This window comes from Mixophyes fleayi, chromosome 4 (genome assembly GCF_038048845.1).
Source record: "Mixophyes fleayi isolate aMixFle1 chromosome 4, aMixFle1.hap1, whole genome shotgun sequence".
Classification (NCBI taxonomy): domain Eukaryota; kingdom Metazoa; phylum Chordata; class Amphibia; order Anura; family Limnodynastidae; genus Mixophyes; species Mixophyes fleayi.
The window spans coordinates 42,904,115-42,920,082 of record NC_134405.1 but is presented as its reverse complement, the minus strand read 5'-3'; the positions used below and the strand labels follow the sequence as shown (position 1 = coordinate 42,920,082).

Genomic DNA, 15,968 nt, shown 5'->3' with positions numbered 1-15,968 from the left:
AGTAGTAACTATTTTATGTAATGGAGTGAGGAGATAATGGATTTCGTTAATCATGCACAGGCAAGTTAATCTATTTTCTGGGTCAATAATTATCTCACCTGTTTCTACAGACAGAAATCCTGAAAACATGACCTGTTGGTAAGTCTTCTGGACCTTAGTTGAGCACGCTTGGTCTAAGGTAATTCAGTGAACTGTGCTGGAGTGTAAACTTGGAAGATGTAAACAAAGTCTGCTTAATTAGGAAAGGTGATCTGGCACCCATTAATTTGAATACTGGTAAGTATATCCAACTACACTTTCTGCACCTGCACTACATGTACTATTATTATTCCTAAACCTGCCTGTGCATGGGGCAGATGTTTGTAGATTCATTCACAGGTGGGTGAGATAGAGCCCATTGTTGGGTCCACCCACCGGGCAAACAGCAGGTTACATCTAAACAATGTATTTTACCTTCGCATCCCTTTAAATTGGGGGTTTAGTGGTCCCCCTGTTAAAATGACTGCTGGGATTACCCCCCCCCCCAGAGAGAACTTGTATCACAGTCACTCTCAACACAGCCCTCACAAGGGAGCTCCTGAGCTGGGCTTAGAGATGGCAGCCACTATAAATGTAGGTGCCAGGTCCGTATGAGGGGCAGTAGATGAGTATTTCCATACACATGGCAGGGATCAGTCTGCCAGCAGATTAATAGGGAGCAAGTCATAGGAAATCATTAGGACAAATACCAGCGAAACACAGCTCGTCTTTACAATGGAAAAAGTTGTTCCGTTTTTTTTGGCAATCAAACACCACATTAGTCATTTCTATTCAAAAGAAGATGCTCCCTGTCCCACCTTTATAAATGTCAGCATGATTTACATAAATGCCTCCCGACCTTATGGAAGGAATCGCTGAGCTCCTCAGTGCTGTCACTGGTCCCCACAGAATCGATAGGCTGCATTCTTATACATACTGGTGCAGCTTGCAAAATGACTGCCTCCACTGTCTGTATATAAGAGGCACATTGAGCCCAGCATTGTGGAGCATTCATGAAAACTGGGTGTAATGAATTAGATTGTAGCTGCCATTTTTCTGGTGCAGGCTTGTACATGGTTTTTATACACGATCATGAAATCTAATAACATCTCTTATTCATACCTCCCGGAACTAGCGAACTGTGGGCCCCGGTGCCATGCAGCGGGCCCCATTATCTCCATGGGCCCCGTGTACGGCACCTGCCGTACCAATGGAGTTCCGCCACTGCCCAACATTGGTCTTCTGGGAGCCAGGACAAATGGGTGTGGTCAGAAGCACTAGGCCACCCATCCTTCGGGGCATATGAGAGGTATGTTTGTTTCCTTGTTAAATGCTTGTCCTCAGGAGAGCTTTAGAGAGCCTCCGCTTTCCTGGAAAGCTCTCCCTCCTTCCATTAGACCAGTGGATTCCAAACTTTTTCAGTTCCAGGCACTCTTAGGGTCTCCAACATTTTTTCAAGGCAGCCCTAAGCCAAAATAATTACCATGTAGTCCCCCATCTTGCTTACCACAGGCCCTGGCTGAGGCACCCCTGTAAGATCTCCAGGGCACCCCAGGGAGCCTAGGCGCACAGTTTGGGAACCACTGCATTAGCCTTTCAGCATTTACATGTTCATTAAAAACTCAACTTGCCTTCCAGATTAACTCACCCAGGTTCCCCTTGGCCCACCACCTCCCTCCGATTCTTTCTAATCTCAACCCCTTCCACCAGTTTTCTCGGGCATTCTTTATCCTTTTGTTTCGGTTTGTACCACAGCAGCGTATAAAATATTGACGCTTTATAAATTCGAGATAATCATTTCTAAGTATTAATTAAGGATATATGCATGACCTTTTATACAGCAGTTTAAATGAACTATATATAGACGATCCTGTTTGTTCAAAACGTAACTTTAGCCCGTTGCCTGAAGAGATGAGATGTTACCAGCCATCTCCTGAATGAGACACACAGACAAGAGCTCTGGCAAAAGACAAACACTGACACACCTAGTAATATAAACCTTCTGTAGAAAAAATATATAAATGTTTTATGCGAGTGTGAAACTATGCTAGTTTAAATGAACAAACTCTGGCAAAACACTGTATATTATTAAGTAACTGTGAAAAAAAGTTTTTTTGGACACACGTTCCAATTGATGCATTTTTTCCATACAACAGGGGGGCTCATCTTTGAGCAGGCTGAAAGCCTGTGTCTTAATCCGAAGGGGGGCATTGGAGATGAGGACCACTACACCACAAGACTCCTCTAACAGAGACCTTCTATGTATAATAATCGCACAGTCGACACTTTGGGCCTTAGGGGAATTCCAGGTTGAAGGTGCAATTTTGCACCTTAGGAAAAATTATGGTGTCCTGTAGGGAGTACAAGTTTAAAACTTGTGAACAGATTTAGATTTGGGAGAGGGGTGTGTGCCCTAGTGTTAAACTAAAGATACAAAAGCAGGCAGTAACCACCTGAGAAATCAGGGCAGGTAGAGGAACAGTTCTGAGACAAGTAAAGATTCCGTTACGTGAAACAGGAAATGGGTTTCTTTCTATTTTAGAACGTTATCTTTGAACATCTGTTTCCTACAGAAGGGCACACTCTGCCCTGTATTCTAATGACAGGCTCTCAATGAGGGAAATATTATTATCTTGAAAGGAAGCGGGAAACATGACCCCCACCCTCTCCAACTCTCATGATTCACGTTTTATATAGCAAAACACAAACTCTTCAGACTCTCTATAACTCCTTCCAGAGTGGAGTCGGTTTACGCCACAATGACCGGATCCATTTATATAATTTTCCTGGGAATTGCTTTTGCATTTCTTATTCTACCAAAGCAAATTTTAGATTTTTTTTTTTATTTTTTTTTAGATATCTAGCAATTTATTTTGGTAACATATTAAAATGGATAATTTATGTACTTTCTTTTCTGATAGTAACTTTCAGACTTAAAGCAAGTGCAGAGAATTCATCTGATGTGTATTTGTCTGGTTCTCCCGAAGACAGGTATACCAGATGCGTATTTTTTTATTTAAAGTTTTTGTTATGGGGTGGCTGCTTGAGAACCGGAGGCAATCCTTAGCTTGGTCACATGGTGCCAGCGGTAGCATTTTCTGTGCCAATGAGGAAGCCCTCCAGCGCCTTCACATGTACAAAACATGTTCAGCTCAGAACGCTGTTTGTAATGAGGAACTCAACAAGAATCTCCGTCAGTTTGTTGAGCTGTAGCAACTAACCTGAAAGAAAATAATAAACATAGAACTTCCAAGGAGGCTATTTCTCATCTTTGCCCCTCTATACCAAAGGGGCAGAGTGGCTGCCGACTGCTTTCACTGTAGTGTCACAACACAAAAGAACTGGCTGCTGCAGTAAATTTGGGTCCTGCTGTAGCACAGGACTTCACTGAACAACAGTCTGACAAGTAACAGCTCGCAGGGATGGGCTGCATCTGTCTCTAATTGGTCAGAGGTCTGGGCCTGCATCTTCTCTCCCTGTCACCAGCGGGGCCCACCACAACACCACAATGAGCTACCAGATGCCGGTACTATTGGGGAGGATACAAACGCCACAGCATGAATAGGTTGCAAACTAGCACCACCTAGCTTCCAGTTGTCATACAGTCTACAAGTTAAGAAATGGTAATGTTCCATTGTACCAGGATACAGAGTAAAAATAGAATATATTTTTACACCCATCATGCAGAATGAGAGAAGTGGTAAAATGCAGTTGACAATGCATGCAGTTGAGGAAAAAATATTTATAATTGCGGCTAGCATACACAACTAAGGATATAGGTATGGTGCAATTGTCATATCTACAGAGCAAGATACTGAGATTTACACACACTACAAAGAAGACGTGAGGTGGCTCTGTATAGTGATATAATGAGTCTGGAACCCATAGACCTTCATACTGTGATATACAGAGCCTGCAAACTGTACATTGTGATATATAGAGCATAGAACCTCTATCTCACACAGTGATACATACACAGTGGAACCTCTAAATGCTATGCTGTAATAAACAGACTACAGTGAGGTAAAGAGCAGAACCTCTAGATGTCACACTGTACACCTATAGCCTATAAGTCTACACTGTGATACACAGATCCAGGAATCTATAAACCTTTATTCTGTGATATACAGAGCCCAGACCTCCCACTTTTCACTATGTGATACACAGAGCCTGAAGCCCACTTACCCTTGTGTATCAAACCATTGTCCCATAGATTGTGAGCTTGCGAGCAGGGCCCTCTTACCTCTCTGTATGTATTACCCAGTATTGTTTTATTACGGTTTGTTCCCAGTTGTAAAGCACTACAGAATCTGGTGGCGCTATATAAATAAATGTTGATGATGATGACCCCACAGATGTGTTAGTCACGTCAGTCAGTGGGATATTAATGACCACTGTGTACAAGCAGAGCAGCATGTGTCCTGTGGTTATAGTTTGGCACCTAAAACATGTGTATCAACATCCTATCATGTGACGTCTTTCAATTCCCTATTCTCACGGTCTGTCTGCATGATCTTATTAACTAACAGTCTCTATCCTCCCACAGAGGTCCGGTTCCACTGCCCTGTGACTTTAACATTGCCGATCAACAGTTCATAATCAATAGATGGAGGCAGAGCATGAAGTCATCTCAAGATAGGAACAGAGCTCTAGGACTTGTATGTGGCCCTAGCATCTTGAGTCTCCAAAGCCTCTTCTGTATGACATCATCATGTTTACAAGATCAAGCCAACGTGCAAAAAAAAATTAATAATATATTTTTAGCCTACCAGTGGCTGTCCTGTATTGGACAACCTATTCTCAATAACAAATGCCCCATCCCCATAGAGCAAATAAGAGGACCCACCCTGTCAGATGCCACCTCTGTTCTATAGTGCCAAGAGCTGGTTGTCAAAGAGGGTGGCAATTTGCGTGTTTTATTTGTAGCCTTGTTATAGGGAGAGGTTATATAGAGTAATAGAAGGTGTTATATGGAGTAATAGGAGGTGTTATAGGGAGAGATTATATGAAATAATAGGAGGTATTATAAGGAGTTGTATATGGAGTAATAAGAGGAGATACAGGGAGAGGCTACATGGTTCTAGAAGAGGTTACATACAACAGTACATACATCACTCTACTGATATCCATGTATAACAGTTCTAGTTGTGTTTTATATTCACCAATATAAGAGAATCTTACCATAAGCTCCATCTGGGGGACTCTTCTCTGAGTCATCCTCCATATCAGCGAACTGTGATTCAGTGCTGTTCCAGATGTCTTCTCCTCAATGCACAGCAGTTCCCACTATTGCTTCAAAGTGTTTGTAGCTCTATAAATCCAGCAACTTACTGCACATAGTCTTCCTCTGCTGCTGTTGTTGTGGGAAGCCCCCTTATCCATACATAAGATCACTGCCCCCCAGGCTATGCTGCCCCTCCTCCCCTTTCTGATGTATTCTTCAGCCCCTCAGCAGAACACTGCATATCCAGACGTCACATTTACTTCTGCAGCATCCTGACCACGCCCAGACCCTTCACAATGAATGCACACCCTACAGACCCTTTGGCCAATAGGAAAGGAAGAGGGGCAGGGCTAAAGTGGGCGTTGCACTGATGGAATGCAATCCGCTACCTTCATACAGTTAAAGAGAAGGGGGGGGGGTCTGTCTTTTAAAGGAGCAAGACCCCGTGTAGTGCTAAGAATTAAAGGGGCAATGTTCATTCATTCTCAGTTCCCAGTCTGATTGCAATATGATCACTAAAATCTCTTCATCTTTAAACAGTATGCAGCCCTCAAATGGATAATAGAAAGGAATGCCTAATGATACTTTTATTTTTATAGGTGACATTTGTTTTTCAATTGCTTTTTTCAATTGTAAAGCAGTACGGAATCTGCTGCCACTATATAAATAAATGATGATGACCACAATTTTTTTCCTTCATAATTGCCCAACTAGTGTACAGAACTTTTCAAAGCATGAATACAACTGCAAGTTGTGACAGCAAATTTGCAGCTACTCATTTGTTCCTATTACCTTTTGAGTGTTTAAAGGTTATATCATTTTACAAACAGGCCTGTTACTCTATATGACGGTTAAGCAACCTGTGGCTCTTCAGCTGCTGAGGAACTACAGATCGCAGCATGCCATACCCTTGAAGAGACACCAGGGGCGGGCTGGGCAGGGGGGCATCGGCCCCCCGGGCCGCTCAGAATCACGGCTGCTAGGGCCGCCCGCCCCCCCGGAAGTAATATAAATGTGATGCGGCCGCTCATTGACGACGCGGCCGCATCACGTGTCATGTGATGCGGCCCCCCGGGCTGACGTCCGTCAGCCCGCACCTGAGAGACACAGAGGGCTTGATTAAGGAACTTAGGCAAGAATTTGAGTACGTTTTATTGACAAAACCATTTTGCAATGCAAGGGGTGTAAATTAGTCTATTATTTTGCACATAAGTTAAATACTGGCTGTTTTTTTTTATGTAGCCCACAAATACTTGATAGCTTATTTGTACACTGAAATTTAAAGTTGATATTTGTGTGCTACATGAAAAAACAGCCAGTATTTCACTTATGTGCAAAATAATAAACTAATTTACACCCCTTGCATTGCAAAATGGTTTTGTCAAGAAAACTTACTCAAATTCTTGCCAAAGTTCCTCAATAGAATCAGGCCTGGATTGCTTATCCCTGATGTATATTAATTGTGTACTGTAACCATTCAATTTCACTCACAGTTGAGAACTGTGGATTATTTGAATTATTTAGTGTGCTTGTATCTACACGCAGAGGTCCGTTTTATACAAGAGCTGGAAATATTAAATTACAGTTACCCGTAGAGCTCATGATGTTGTCATATCCTCATGTATAATTCATATTTGATCTGTCAGGGAATTGTAAACAAGATCCCTCCTGTGAGTGTGAATCACAAAAGAAATTCGGGTCCCGCATATGACATTAATCCAGATGTTCTCCTTTGTTACCGAAATGTCCGGGTGTGTTGACATTTCGAATAGAAATGCAAGGACAACATTCATACAGTTCAAGCAATTATGGCACCTGACTGGACGATTAGATAGTAAAATAAACGTGTCTAGTCCCAAGACCCGGCGGCACCATTAGGCGAACCTGGGCAGTCGCCTAGAGCGCCAACGTTTTGGGAGCACATAAAACAATGAATGAGCAATGTCGTATTTTTGTTTTTCCGACGCCACCATAATGACAATAACGATTGGTATAAGCCCGATAATAGTAAAAAGACTACTTGCTATATAACCGAAAACCACTTTTTCGAACATTTAAATGAGCGCCCATTAATATCCGCATGGGCTAAAGAGCTACACTAGGAAAGTACGTCATTTAACATAGACAGAATTAAAATGCCGGTTTTTTAAAGCGGCAATACTCGGACCCCACATCTGTGTGCCATTATACATGGCGTGGGATCTGGATATTGCCGCTTTAAAACCAGCATTTTTAGTTTGTCTAGGGTAAATTACATAATGTCATAGTGTAGCTCTTTAGCCCATTCGGATATTACACTGGGCGCTCATTTAAACGTTCTGAAAATGTGGTTTTCGGTTATATAGTAAGTAGTAGAATGGCTACAAAGCCAGTGATGGCTGCATAGTTAGTGTGTATAGCTCTAAGTGTATAGATACAAGTGTGAAACAAAAAAAATTTAAACAGCATAATTCGGAGTTATACCGGAGTACTTATAAGTTATCAGTTTCCTCTACACCAGGCTATGAGAAGTGTCTAACCTCTGCTTCCTCTTTCATCAGCAGGTAATTACTACAGCCTTTTGCAATAGAGTATTATCTGAAATTAAGAAAGTGCAATTTTATTTCTAATGGTAATTACTACAGCCTTTTGCAAGTTGTCCTTTCACTGTTTGTTTGTTTAAACCTTTTATTGCTAAGGTTTGTTGGGGGGGGGTTATTGAGGGCTTGATTGAAAAACACTGATCACATGTGTCTGTTAACCAGATATATTCTTTGTAGAATGGCTGCAAAGCCAGTGATGGCTGCATAGTTAGTGTGTATAGCTCTAAATGTATAGGTACAAGTGTGAAACAAAAAAAATTTAAACAGCATAATTTGGAGGGGGCGTGACTGGAGGGCGGGAGGGGGCAGGGCGAGGCAAATCGCTTCATTTTGGCTCCGCCCCACAGCGGGGTCGCGGGGGTTGAGCCAAAATGACGCGATTGGCCTCGTCCAGCCCCCTCCCGCCCTCCAAAATGACGCGATTCTCAGTGAAGCCTGGGGTGCGGGAGAAATGCCAGCTCTCCCGGGAAGCCCGGGAGACTGACCCGAATTTCATGAGTCTCACGGACTTTCCGGGAGAGTTGGCAAGTATGAGTTATACCGGAGGAAACAGGAGAACATTCTGCCTATTAACACAGCTACGCAAGGAATACAGTCAGTATTCACTTGAAACTCCATATTCCACCTCTGATGTCTTCAACTCACCCTGGCTACAAGCTCCATGCAGCATGAGGCCTATTTTGGACTCAGATCTTAATTTCTTCTCATCTCATGAAAGTTTGTTTGATCTGTCAGTTTCCACTATGTTTAATCAACCTGCTGTACTACTTGCTCAACCACTCCCTACCCATGCTACAGCTATTTCAGTCCCCTATCTCATCACTGTGCTCTCAGTTCTACTAAATGCTTTGTCTGCCATCACAAGGAGGAAGAATTGATACTGTTTTTGAACCACTCTCCTCTCTCATGACTCTGCAAAAACTCAGCTATTCAATCACCTGCTCTTTATTTCTCTCCATTCCACCCATTCCCCCACATGGCTCCCACGTCATTACTCTATACTATCCAGACATCCATGGATAAACTACATTTGCTGCAGCATAGCTCTACACTACTTTTCTGACTACACTGGACATTGTAATTAGGTAATTCCTTAATTCCCTAATTTTTGCTATTTAACTCATAAATCCCAATGCTTGCCAAAATATTTTTCTTTCTCTCTTTTCATGGCATTATCTTTAGGACTATATCATCCCTCACCCATCCTGCAACACACACCTCTGTCCACATTGCCCCTTCATTACTTTACTCACCTCTAGTGAACACTCATTAACTCTTTTCCTATTTAAATTCAATAACTTTAACAGCTGCACCCTGTAACCAGAAACTAAAAAACACACATCTTACAATCATCTTTCCTACCTTTCTTCCTCCCTGCTTCTACTAGCTGGTGATATATCACCTAATCCAGGTCCCCCTCACTTCTCCCACACGCATATATCTGAACACTACAGAAATCCAGCAAACCTTAAACACATCACCTGTCTCCCTTCTCTTCCAAAGTCCTTTAAATGTGCCCTTTGGAATGCACGTTCTGTTTGTAACAAACTTACCTCCGTACATGATCTCTTCCTCTCATACAACCTCAACCTTCTAGCAATAACAGAAACATGGCTCACGCAATCAGACACTGCCTCACCTGCAGCCCTTTCACATGGTGGTCTCCATTTCACCCACACCCCAGACCAGGAGGCAGACAAGGAGGGGGGGTTGGACTACTTCTCTCCCCACAGTGCACATTCACAGTTCTACCAAGTGTCCCATCACTCACGTTCACATCTTTTGAGGTACATGCTGTTAGGATGTTTAACCCATTCTCTATGCGTGTTGCTGTCATCTATCGCCCCCCTGGTCCACACCAACAATTTCTTGAACACTTCTCTGCATGGCTCCCTCACTTCTTATCTACTGATATCCCCACCATCATCATGGGTGATTTCAACATCCCTATTTCTAATCCACGTTCAAATGCTGCTTCCAAACTGCTCTCTCTAACCTCCTCACTTGACCTCTCCCAGTGGATTGAATCCGCTACTCATCAGGATGGCCACTGTCTTGATCTTGTTTTCTCTAGACTATGCTCAGTTTCTCATTTCCTTGACACTCCTTTCCCCCTCTCAGATCATCACCTTATTAGCTACTCACTCACCCCCAGTTCTTTACTCTCCCTAGTGTCAAACTCTTCCAAGCCTCCTCACAACTGCAGGAATTTCAACTCTATTGATTTTCAACAGTTTTCCACATCTCTCCAACACCTTCTCTTCCCAATTTCTACATTCTCCTCCCCTGATCGGGCAGTACCCCGTTTTCATCAAACCCTAGCAACTGCCCTGGATCAAGTGGCTCTAGCGACACTACATACTTCGCGTAGAATTCATTGCCAACCGTAGCACACAACAGTAACACGAACTCTACAAAAACGTTCTCGTAAAGCAGAACGTCACTGGCGTAAATCTTGTGCCTCTAATGATTTCATCACATATACTGATATCTACCACTCCAACAGAAATGCTCTGGACACTGCTAAACAAAAATACTTCCAATCTCTCATCTATGCTCAGGCTTCTAACCCCAAAAGCCTCTTTAACACATTTAACTCTCTTCTGAATCCTTCTGCTCCAAATCCTCCAACTAACATCAGTGCACAGGATCTTGCTTCCTATTTCAAGGACAAAATAGATAAGATCAGACTTAAAATGGTATCATCTCCCTTGACAAGTAATCGGCTCAATTCCTTTGTAGCACCCTCTAACACTCTCTTCATTTGATCCCACAAATGAAGAGGAAGTTTCTACTCTCTTCTCATCTTCCTACTCTACCTCCTGTCCTCTTGATCCCATTCCCTCACAAATTGGTATGTCCCTGTCTCCTGTGCTCATTCCCCCTCTAACTAAAATCTGTAATCTATCTCTTTCTACTGGTATTTTTCCATCACTATTCAAGCATGCAGTGATTACTCCCATTTTATAAAACACAGAATTCTGACCCTAACTCTCTCGTAAATTACCGCCCCATCTCCCAGCTCCCATGCCCCTCCAAGCTTCTCGAGAGAATTGCCTACACTCGCCTCACACACTTTCTTACAGCAAACAACCTATTGGATCCTCTTCAGTAAGGCTTTCGCTCTCAACACTCCACAGAGACTGCGCTGACCAAGGTTGTCAATGATTTGATCACAGCAAAAAACAACAACCATTACTCTCTTCTAATTCTCCTGGATCTCTCTGCTGCATTTCACACTGTTGACCACTCTCTTCTCATACAAACGCTACAATCCCTAGGTCTTGAAGGCACTGTCCTATCCTGGTTCTCATCCTACCTATCTAATCACTCTTTCAGTGTTAATTTCTCTGGATCCACCTCTGCTCCGCTTCCTTTATCAGTTGGAGTTCCACAAGGCTCAGTCCTAGGTCCTCTGCTATTCTCTATCTACACCACTTCTAATGGAAAACTAATAAGCTCCTTTGGATTTCAGTATCATCTCTTTGCGGATGATACCCAAATTTATCTATCCTCTCCTGATCTCTCACCATCTGTGTTGTCTCGCGTTACTGACTGTCTTTCTGCCATTTCATCTTGGATGTCTTCTCGCCAACTCAAACTCAATCTTTCAAAAGCTGAATTAATAATATTTCCACCCAAAAACAGAAGCTTCCTGCCTGACATTTCTATTTCTGTTGATAACATGACCATAAATACCACCCCGCAAGCTCGCTACCTAGGTGTAATCCTTGATTCACAACTGTCGTTTATTCCCCACATCAACTCTTTATCTAAATCATGTTACATACACCTAAAGAACATTTCCAGAATACGCACATATCTCACACAAGACACCGCAAAAATATTAATTCATGCACTCATCATCTCCCGCATCGACTATTGCAATTCCCTCCTTACTGGTCTTCCCAAAGTCAGACTTGAACCCCTACAATCTATTTGGCACGCAGCGGCTAGATTGATTTTCCTTACTAACCGTTATTCCTCTGCTGAGCCACTCTGTCAGTCTCTACATTGGCTGCCTGTATATCAACGAATCCAATATAAAATTCTTCTACTAACATACAAGGCCATCAACAAAATTGCACCGACATACATCTCCTCACTTATCTCAAAATATCTCCCTACTCGACACCTCTGTTCTGCACAAGATCTACGTCTCTCCTCCACTCTCATCACATCCTCCCATTCTCGGTTACAGGATTTTTTCCGGGCTGCACCCAATTTGTGGAATTCCCTCCCACGCACAATAAGACTATCCTCTAGTCCTCAAACCTTCAAGCGTTCACTGAAAACCCACCTCTTCAGACAAGGTTATGACATTCCTCAACCATCATCTTAATTTCCCTAGATTACCCTATTACCATCCTCTACACTGCTAACGCAAGACAACAACCCTCTGACCAACATTGCAACACACACAGCCCACTCAATACTTTTACCTTTGCGTTCTAGCTGGTCCATTGTGCAATATGATGTAGCACATGCCCTTGTGTTTCTAACTCCCATTGTCCTATAGATTGTAAGCTTGCGAGCAGGGTTCTCTTACCTCTCTATCTGTATGTATTACCCAGTATTGTCTTATCGGTGTTTGTTCCCAATTGTAAAGCGCTACGGAATTTGCTAGCGCTATATAAATAAATGTTGTTGATGATGATGATAGTCTTTTTATTATTATCGAGCTTATACCAATCGTTATTGTCACTTCGTTTAAAAGTATGTCAGCTTTCCTGTAGCCGTTTACCCGTACCCCACACACACATATATATATATATATATATATATATATACACACACACACACACACACACACACACACACACACACACACACAGGCTTAGTGGTTAGCACTTCTGCCTAACAGCGCTGGGGTCAGGAGTTCAATTCCAGACCATGGCCTTATCTGTGTAGAGTTTGTATGTTCTCCCCATGCTTGCGTGGGTTTCCTCAGGGTGCACTGGTTTCCTCCCACACTCCAAAAACATACTTGTAGGTTGATTATTAAATTAAAATTGACTAGTCTCTCTCTCTCTCTTTCTGTGTGTGTGTTAGGGACTTTAGACTGTAAGCTCCAATGGGGCAGGGACTAATGTGAGTGAGTTCTCTGTACAGCGCTGCGGAATCATTGGCGCTATATAAATAAATGATGATATATATCTACCTGTGAAGGGTACTAAATAGAGGAGCCACACAGCTTGTTTGTGCCTGGGCAGAATCAAGTGTTTTAGTGCCTGTTTTCTGTTTCCTGTGTGTAATAATTTGTATAATATCACGCAGCAATGGTTTACATACCACTTCCTACCAAGGCAGACAATGTGTTCTCACAAGAAAACAAGTCTTTCTTCACCAACTCCATTGTAGCAAATAATTAATAGGTGTCTACCATTACTATGTAAAACTACTTCAACTAAGAATTTCTGCTGATAAGATTGTGAATGAAAACCAAAAGGGGCCTCCGCAATTATCTCATCATCTCTTCAAACAATAGTGACAGACATCATCTTTTTTATTTTTATACTACTAGAAATCAAGCTCATTCTGTCTCCTCTCTCTCTCTCACTTTCTGGCACCTGTCAAGAAATGCTACCAGGGAGACTGATTGAAAAAAGATATAGGGCTAAAAATAAACATGTATGGAAGAAAGCACAGGAATGATAAGTAGCAGAGGATCTCAAAACACATAATTATACAGACTTAAAAAATGGTATTTAACGGTAAAGCTTAATTACGTTTCAGTTAATCATATATAATGATTCAGAGAGGAATGTAAGTGTAACTTGCATTTGAGAAACGTGCAAGTAAGTGAATTTGTATGTACGCTGTATTCAGAGTTGAAGATGTGCCCAGGTGTGAATGAGCAGCAGATGCGTCTGGTAGGCAGACACACCCTTCAGACACTTACGTCTAACTTGTGAACATGTACAGAAACCTTTTATTTTATATGTTATGAATGCAATTGCTATGAAGCATCATTTTAACTTGAATAACCTAATACATGCGTAATACATTTTTTACTATAACACGCTCAGCAATATTAATCTATGGCCGAATTACTACTAAAGTCTCAATAAGTGTCTGCTAATCATTGGCTACCTCTAATTATTAGCAGGGGATTAGGGAGGGAGTGAGATGAGCAGGGGATTAGGGAGGCAGAGGAGCAGAGTGTTAGAGAAGGAGAGGAGCAGGGGGTTTGGGAGGGAGAGGAGCAAGGGGAATAGGGACTGAAAGGAGCAGGGTCTTAAGGAGTGAGAGGAGCAGGGGATTAGAGAGTGAGAGGAACAGGGGCTTATGGAGAGAGATGAGCAGGGGCTTAGGGAGGGAGAGAGAGGAGCAGGGGCTTAGAGAGAGAGGAGCAGAAGCTTAGGGAGAGAGGGGATCAGGGAGTTAGGGAGGGAGATAGAGGAGCAGGGGTTAGGGAGGGGGAGAGAGAGAGAGAGAGAGGAGCAGGGGTTAGGGAGGGAGAGAGGAGCAGGGGTTAGGGAGGGAGAGAGGAGCAGGGGCTTAGGGAGAGAGAAGAGCAGAGGCTTAGGGAGAGAAAAGAGCAGGGGCTTAGGGAGTGAGAGGAGCAGGGGCTTTGGGAGTGAGAGGAGCAGGGGCTTAGGGAGTGAGAGGAGCAGGTGGTTAGGGAGAGAGAGGAGCAGGTGGTTAGGTAGGGAGAGAGAGGAGCAGGGGCTTAGGGAGAGAGAGAGGAGCAGGGGGTTAGGGAGAGAGTGAGAGGAGTAGGGGGTTAGGGAGGGAGAGAGAGGAGCAGGGGCTTAGATAGTGAGAAGAGCAGGGGCTTAGGGAGTGAGAGGAGCAGGGGCTTAGGGAGTGAGAGGAGCAGGGGCTTTGGGAGTGAGAGGAGCAGGGGCTCAGGGAGTGAGAGGAGCAAGGGCTTAGGGAGTGAGAGGAGCAGGTGGTTAGGTAGGGAGAGAGAGGAGCAGGTGGTTAGGGAGAGAGAGGAGCAGGTGGTTAGGTAGGGAGAGAGAGGAGCAGGTGGTTAGGTAGGGAGAGAGAGGAGCAGGGGCTCAGGGAGAGAGAGAGGAGCAGGGGATTAGGGAGAGAAAAGAGCAGGGGGTTAGGGAGGGAGAGAAGCAGGGGCTTAGGGAGAGAGAGAGGAGCAGGGGCTTAGGGAGAGAGAGAGGAGCAGGGGCTTAGGGAGAGAGAGGAGCAGGGGATTAGGGAGAGAGAGGATCAAGGGGTTAGGGAGGGAGAGAGAGGAGCAGGGGGTTAGGGAGAGAGGAGCAGGGGCTTAGGGAGAGAGAGAGGAGCAGGGGCTTAGGGAGAGAGAAGAGCAGGGGATTAGGGAGAGAGAGGAGCAGGTGGTTAGGTAGGGAGAGAGAGGAGCAGGTGGTTAGGTAGGAAGAAAGAGGAGCAGGAGCTTAGGGAGAGAGAGAGGAGCAGGGGATTAGGGAGAGAGAGGAGCAGGGGGTTAGGGAGGGAGAGAAAGGAGCAGGGGCTTAGTGAGAGAGAGGAGCAGGGGGTTAGGTAGGGAGGGAGAGAGAGGAGCAAGTGGTTTGGGAGAGAGAGAAGCAGGGGCTTAGGCGGCGATAGGAGCTGGGGCTTAGGGAGTGAGGAGTGTGATGCTATTGCATTAGATATGCTTAATGTTTGTAGACACTCCCTTATGTGTTTAAGCTTGGCTCTTTAGTGATGGTCCCTAAGACCATGGGGAATGCTGGGAAGTGGGGGTGGGGGCAGTGTGCAATGTACCCGGAGTCTGCAAATGGCACTTTTCTACAAGGGTGTATCACTGGAGGAACTTGCGTGTCTAGATTTATCTTATGCTCACCAGGCAGACAACCTAAACCTTCAAACATGTCTCTGTATTCTGTAAACACTGATTTGCATTCATCTTCTACTTGTGATGTCACCATGAAAACTTTCTTTATCAAGTTAAGCTTCTCACATGAACTTAATCCTAGAATCGGTTGTACATCTTTATCCACAATCAGTAGAGATGTTTTGAACTTTTGTCCTTTGTAGCTCAGGGTCACTAGGCATGTACCTTTCACAGGAATTTCCTCCCCAGTGTAGCCTGTAACTTTCACATTGGCTGGATGAATTTTAGGTTTTACTCTAAAAGTCTTATAGTCTTGAAACGATATCAAATTCACCTGCGCACCAGTATCAAGCTTAAAGGGAATGACAATCTCGTTCACTGT

The 15,968-nt window shown here is 43.7% G+C and overlaps 1 protein-coding gene across 2 annotated transcripts in view; it reads right to left on the bottom strand.

The window, feature by feature from the left end:
• The window catches only part of SLC44A2 (solute carrier family 44 member 2 (CTL2 blood group)), a 51,749-nt gene extending 46,281 nt beyond the window's left edge, over nucleotides 1–5,468 (bottom strand). The window contains exon 1 of one of the 2 annotated variants that reach the window (XM_075206810.1): nucleotides 5,200–5,468. In XM_075206810.1, the coding sequence (XP_075062911.1) occupies nucleotides 5,200–5,242 (43 nt within the window). In that variant the 5' untranslated portion in view covers nucleotides 5,243–5,468. The remainder of the gene's footprint in view (nucleotides 1–5,199) is intronic. The other variant, XM_075206812.1, reaches the window with a different exon arrangement.
• Between the last annotated feature and the right edge of the window lie 10,500 nt (nucleotides 5,469–15,968).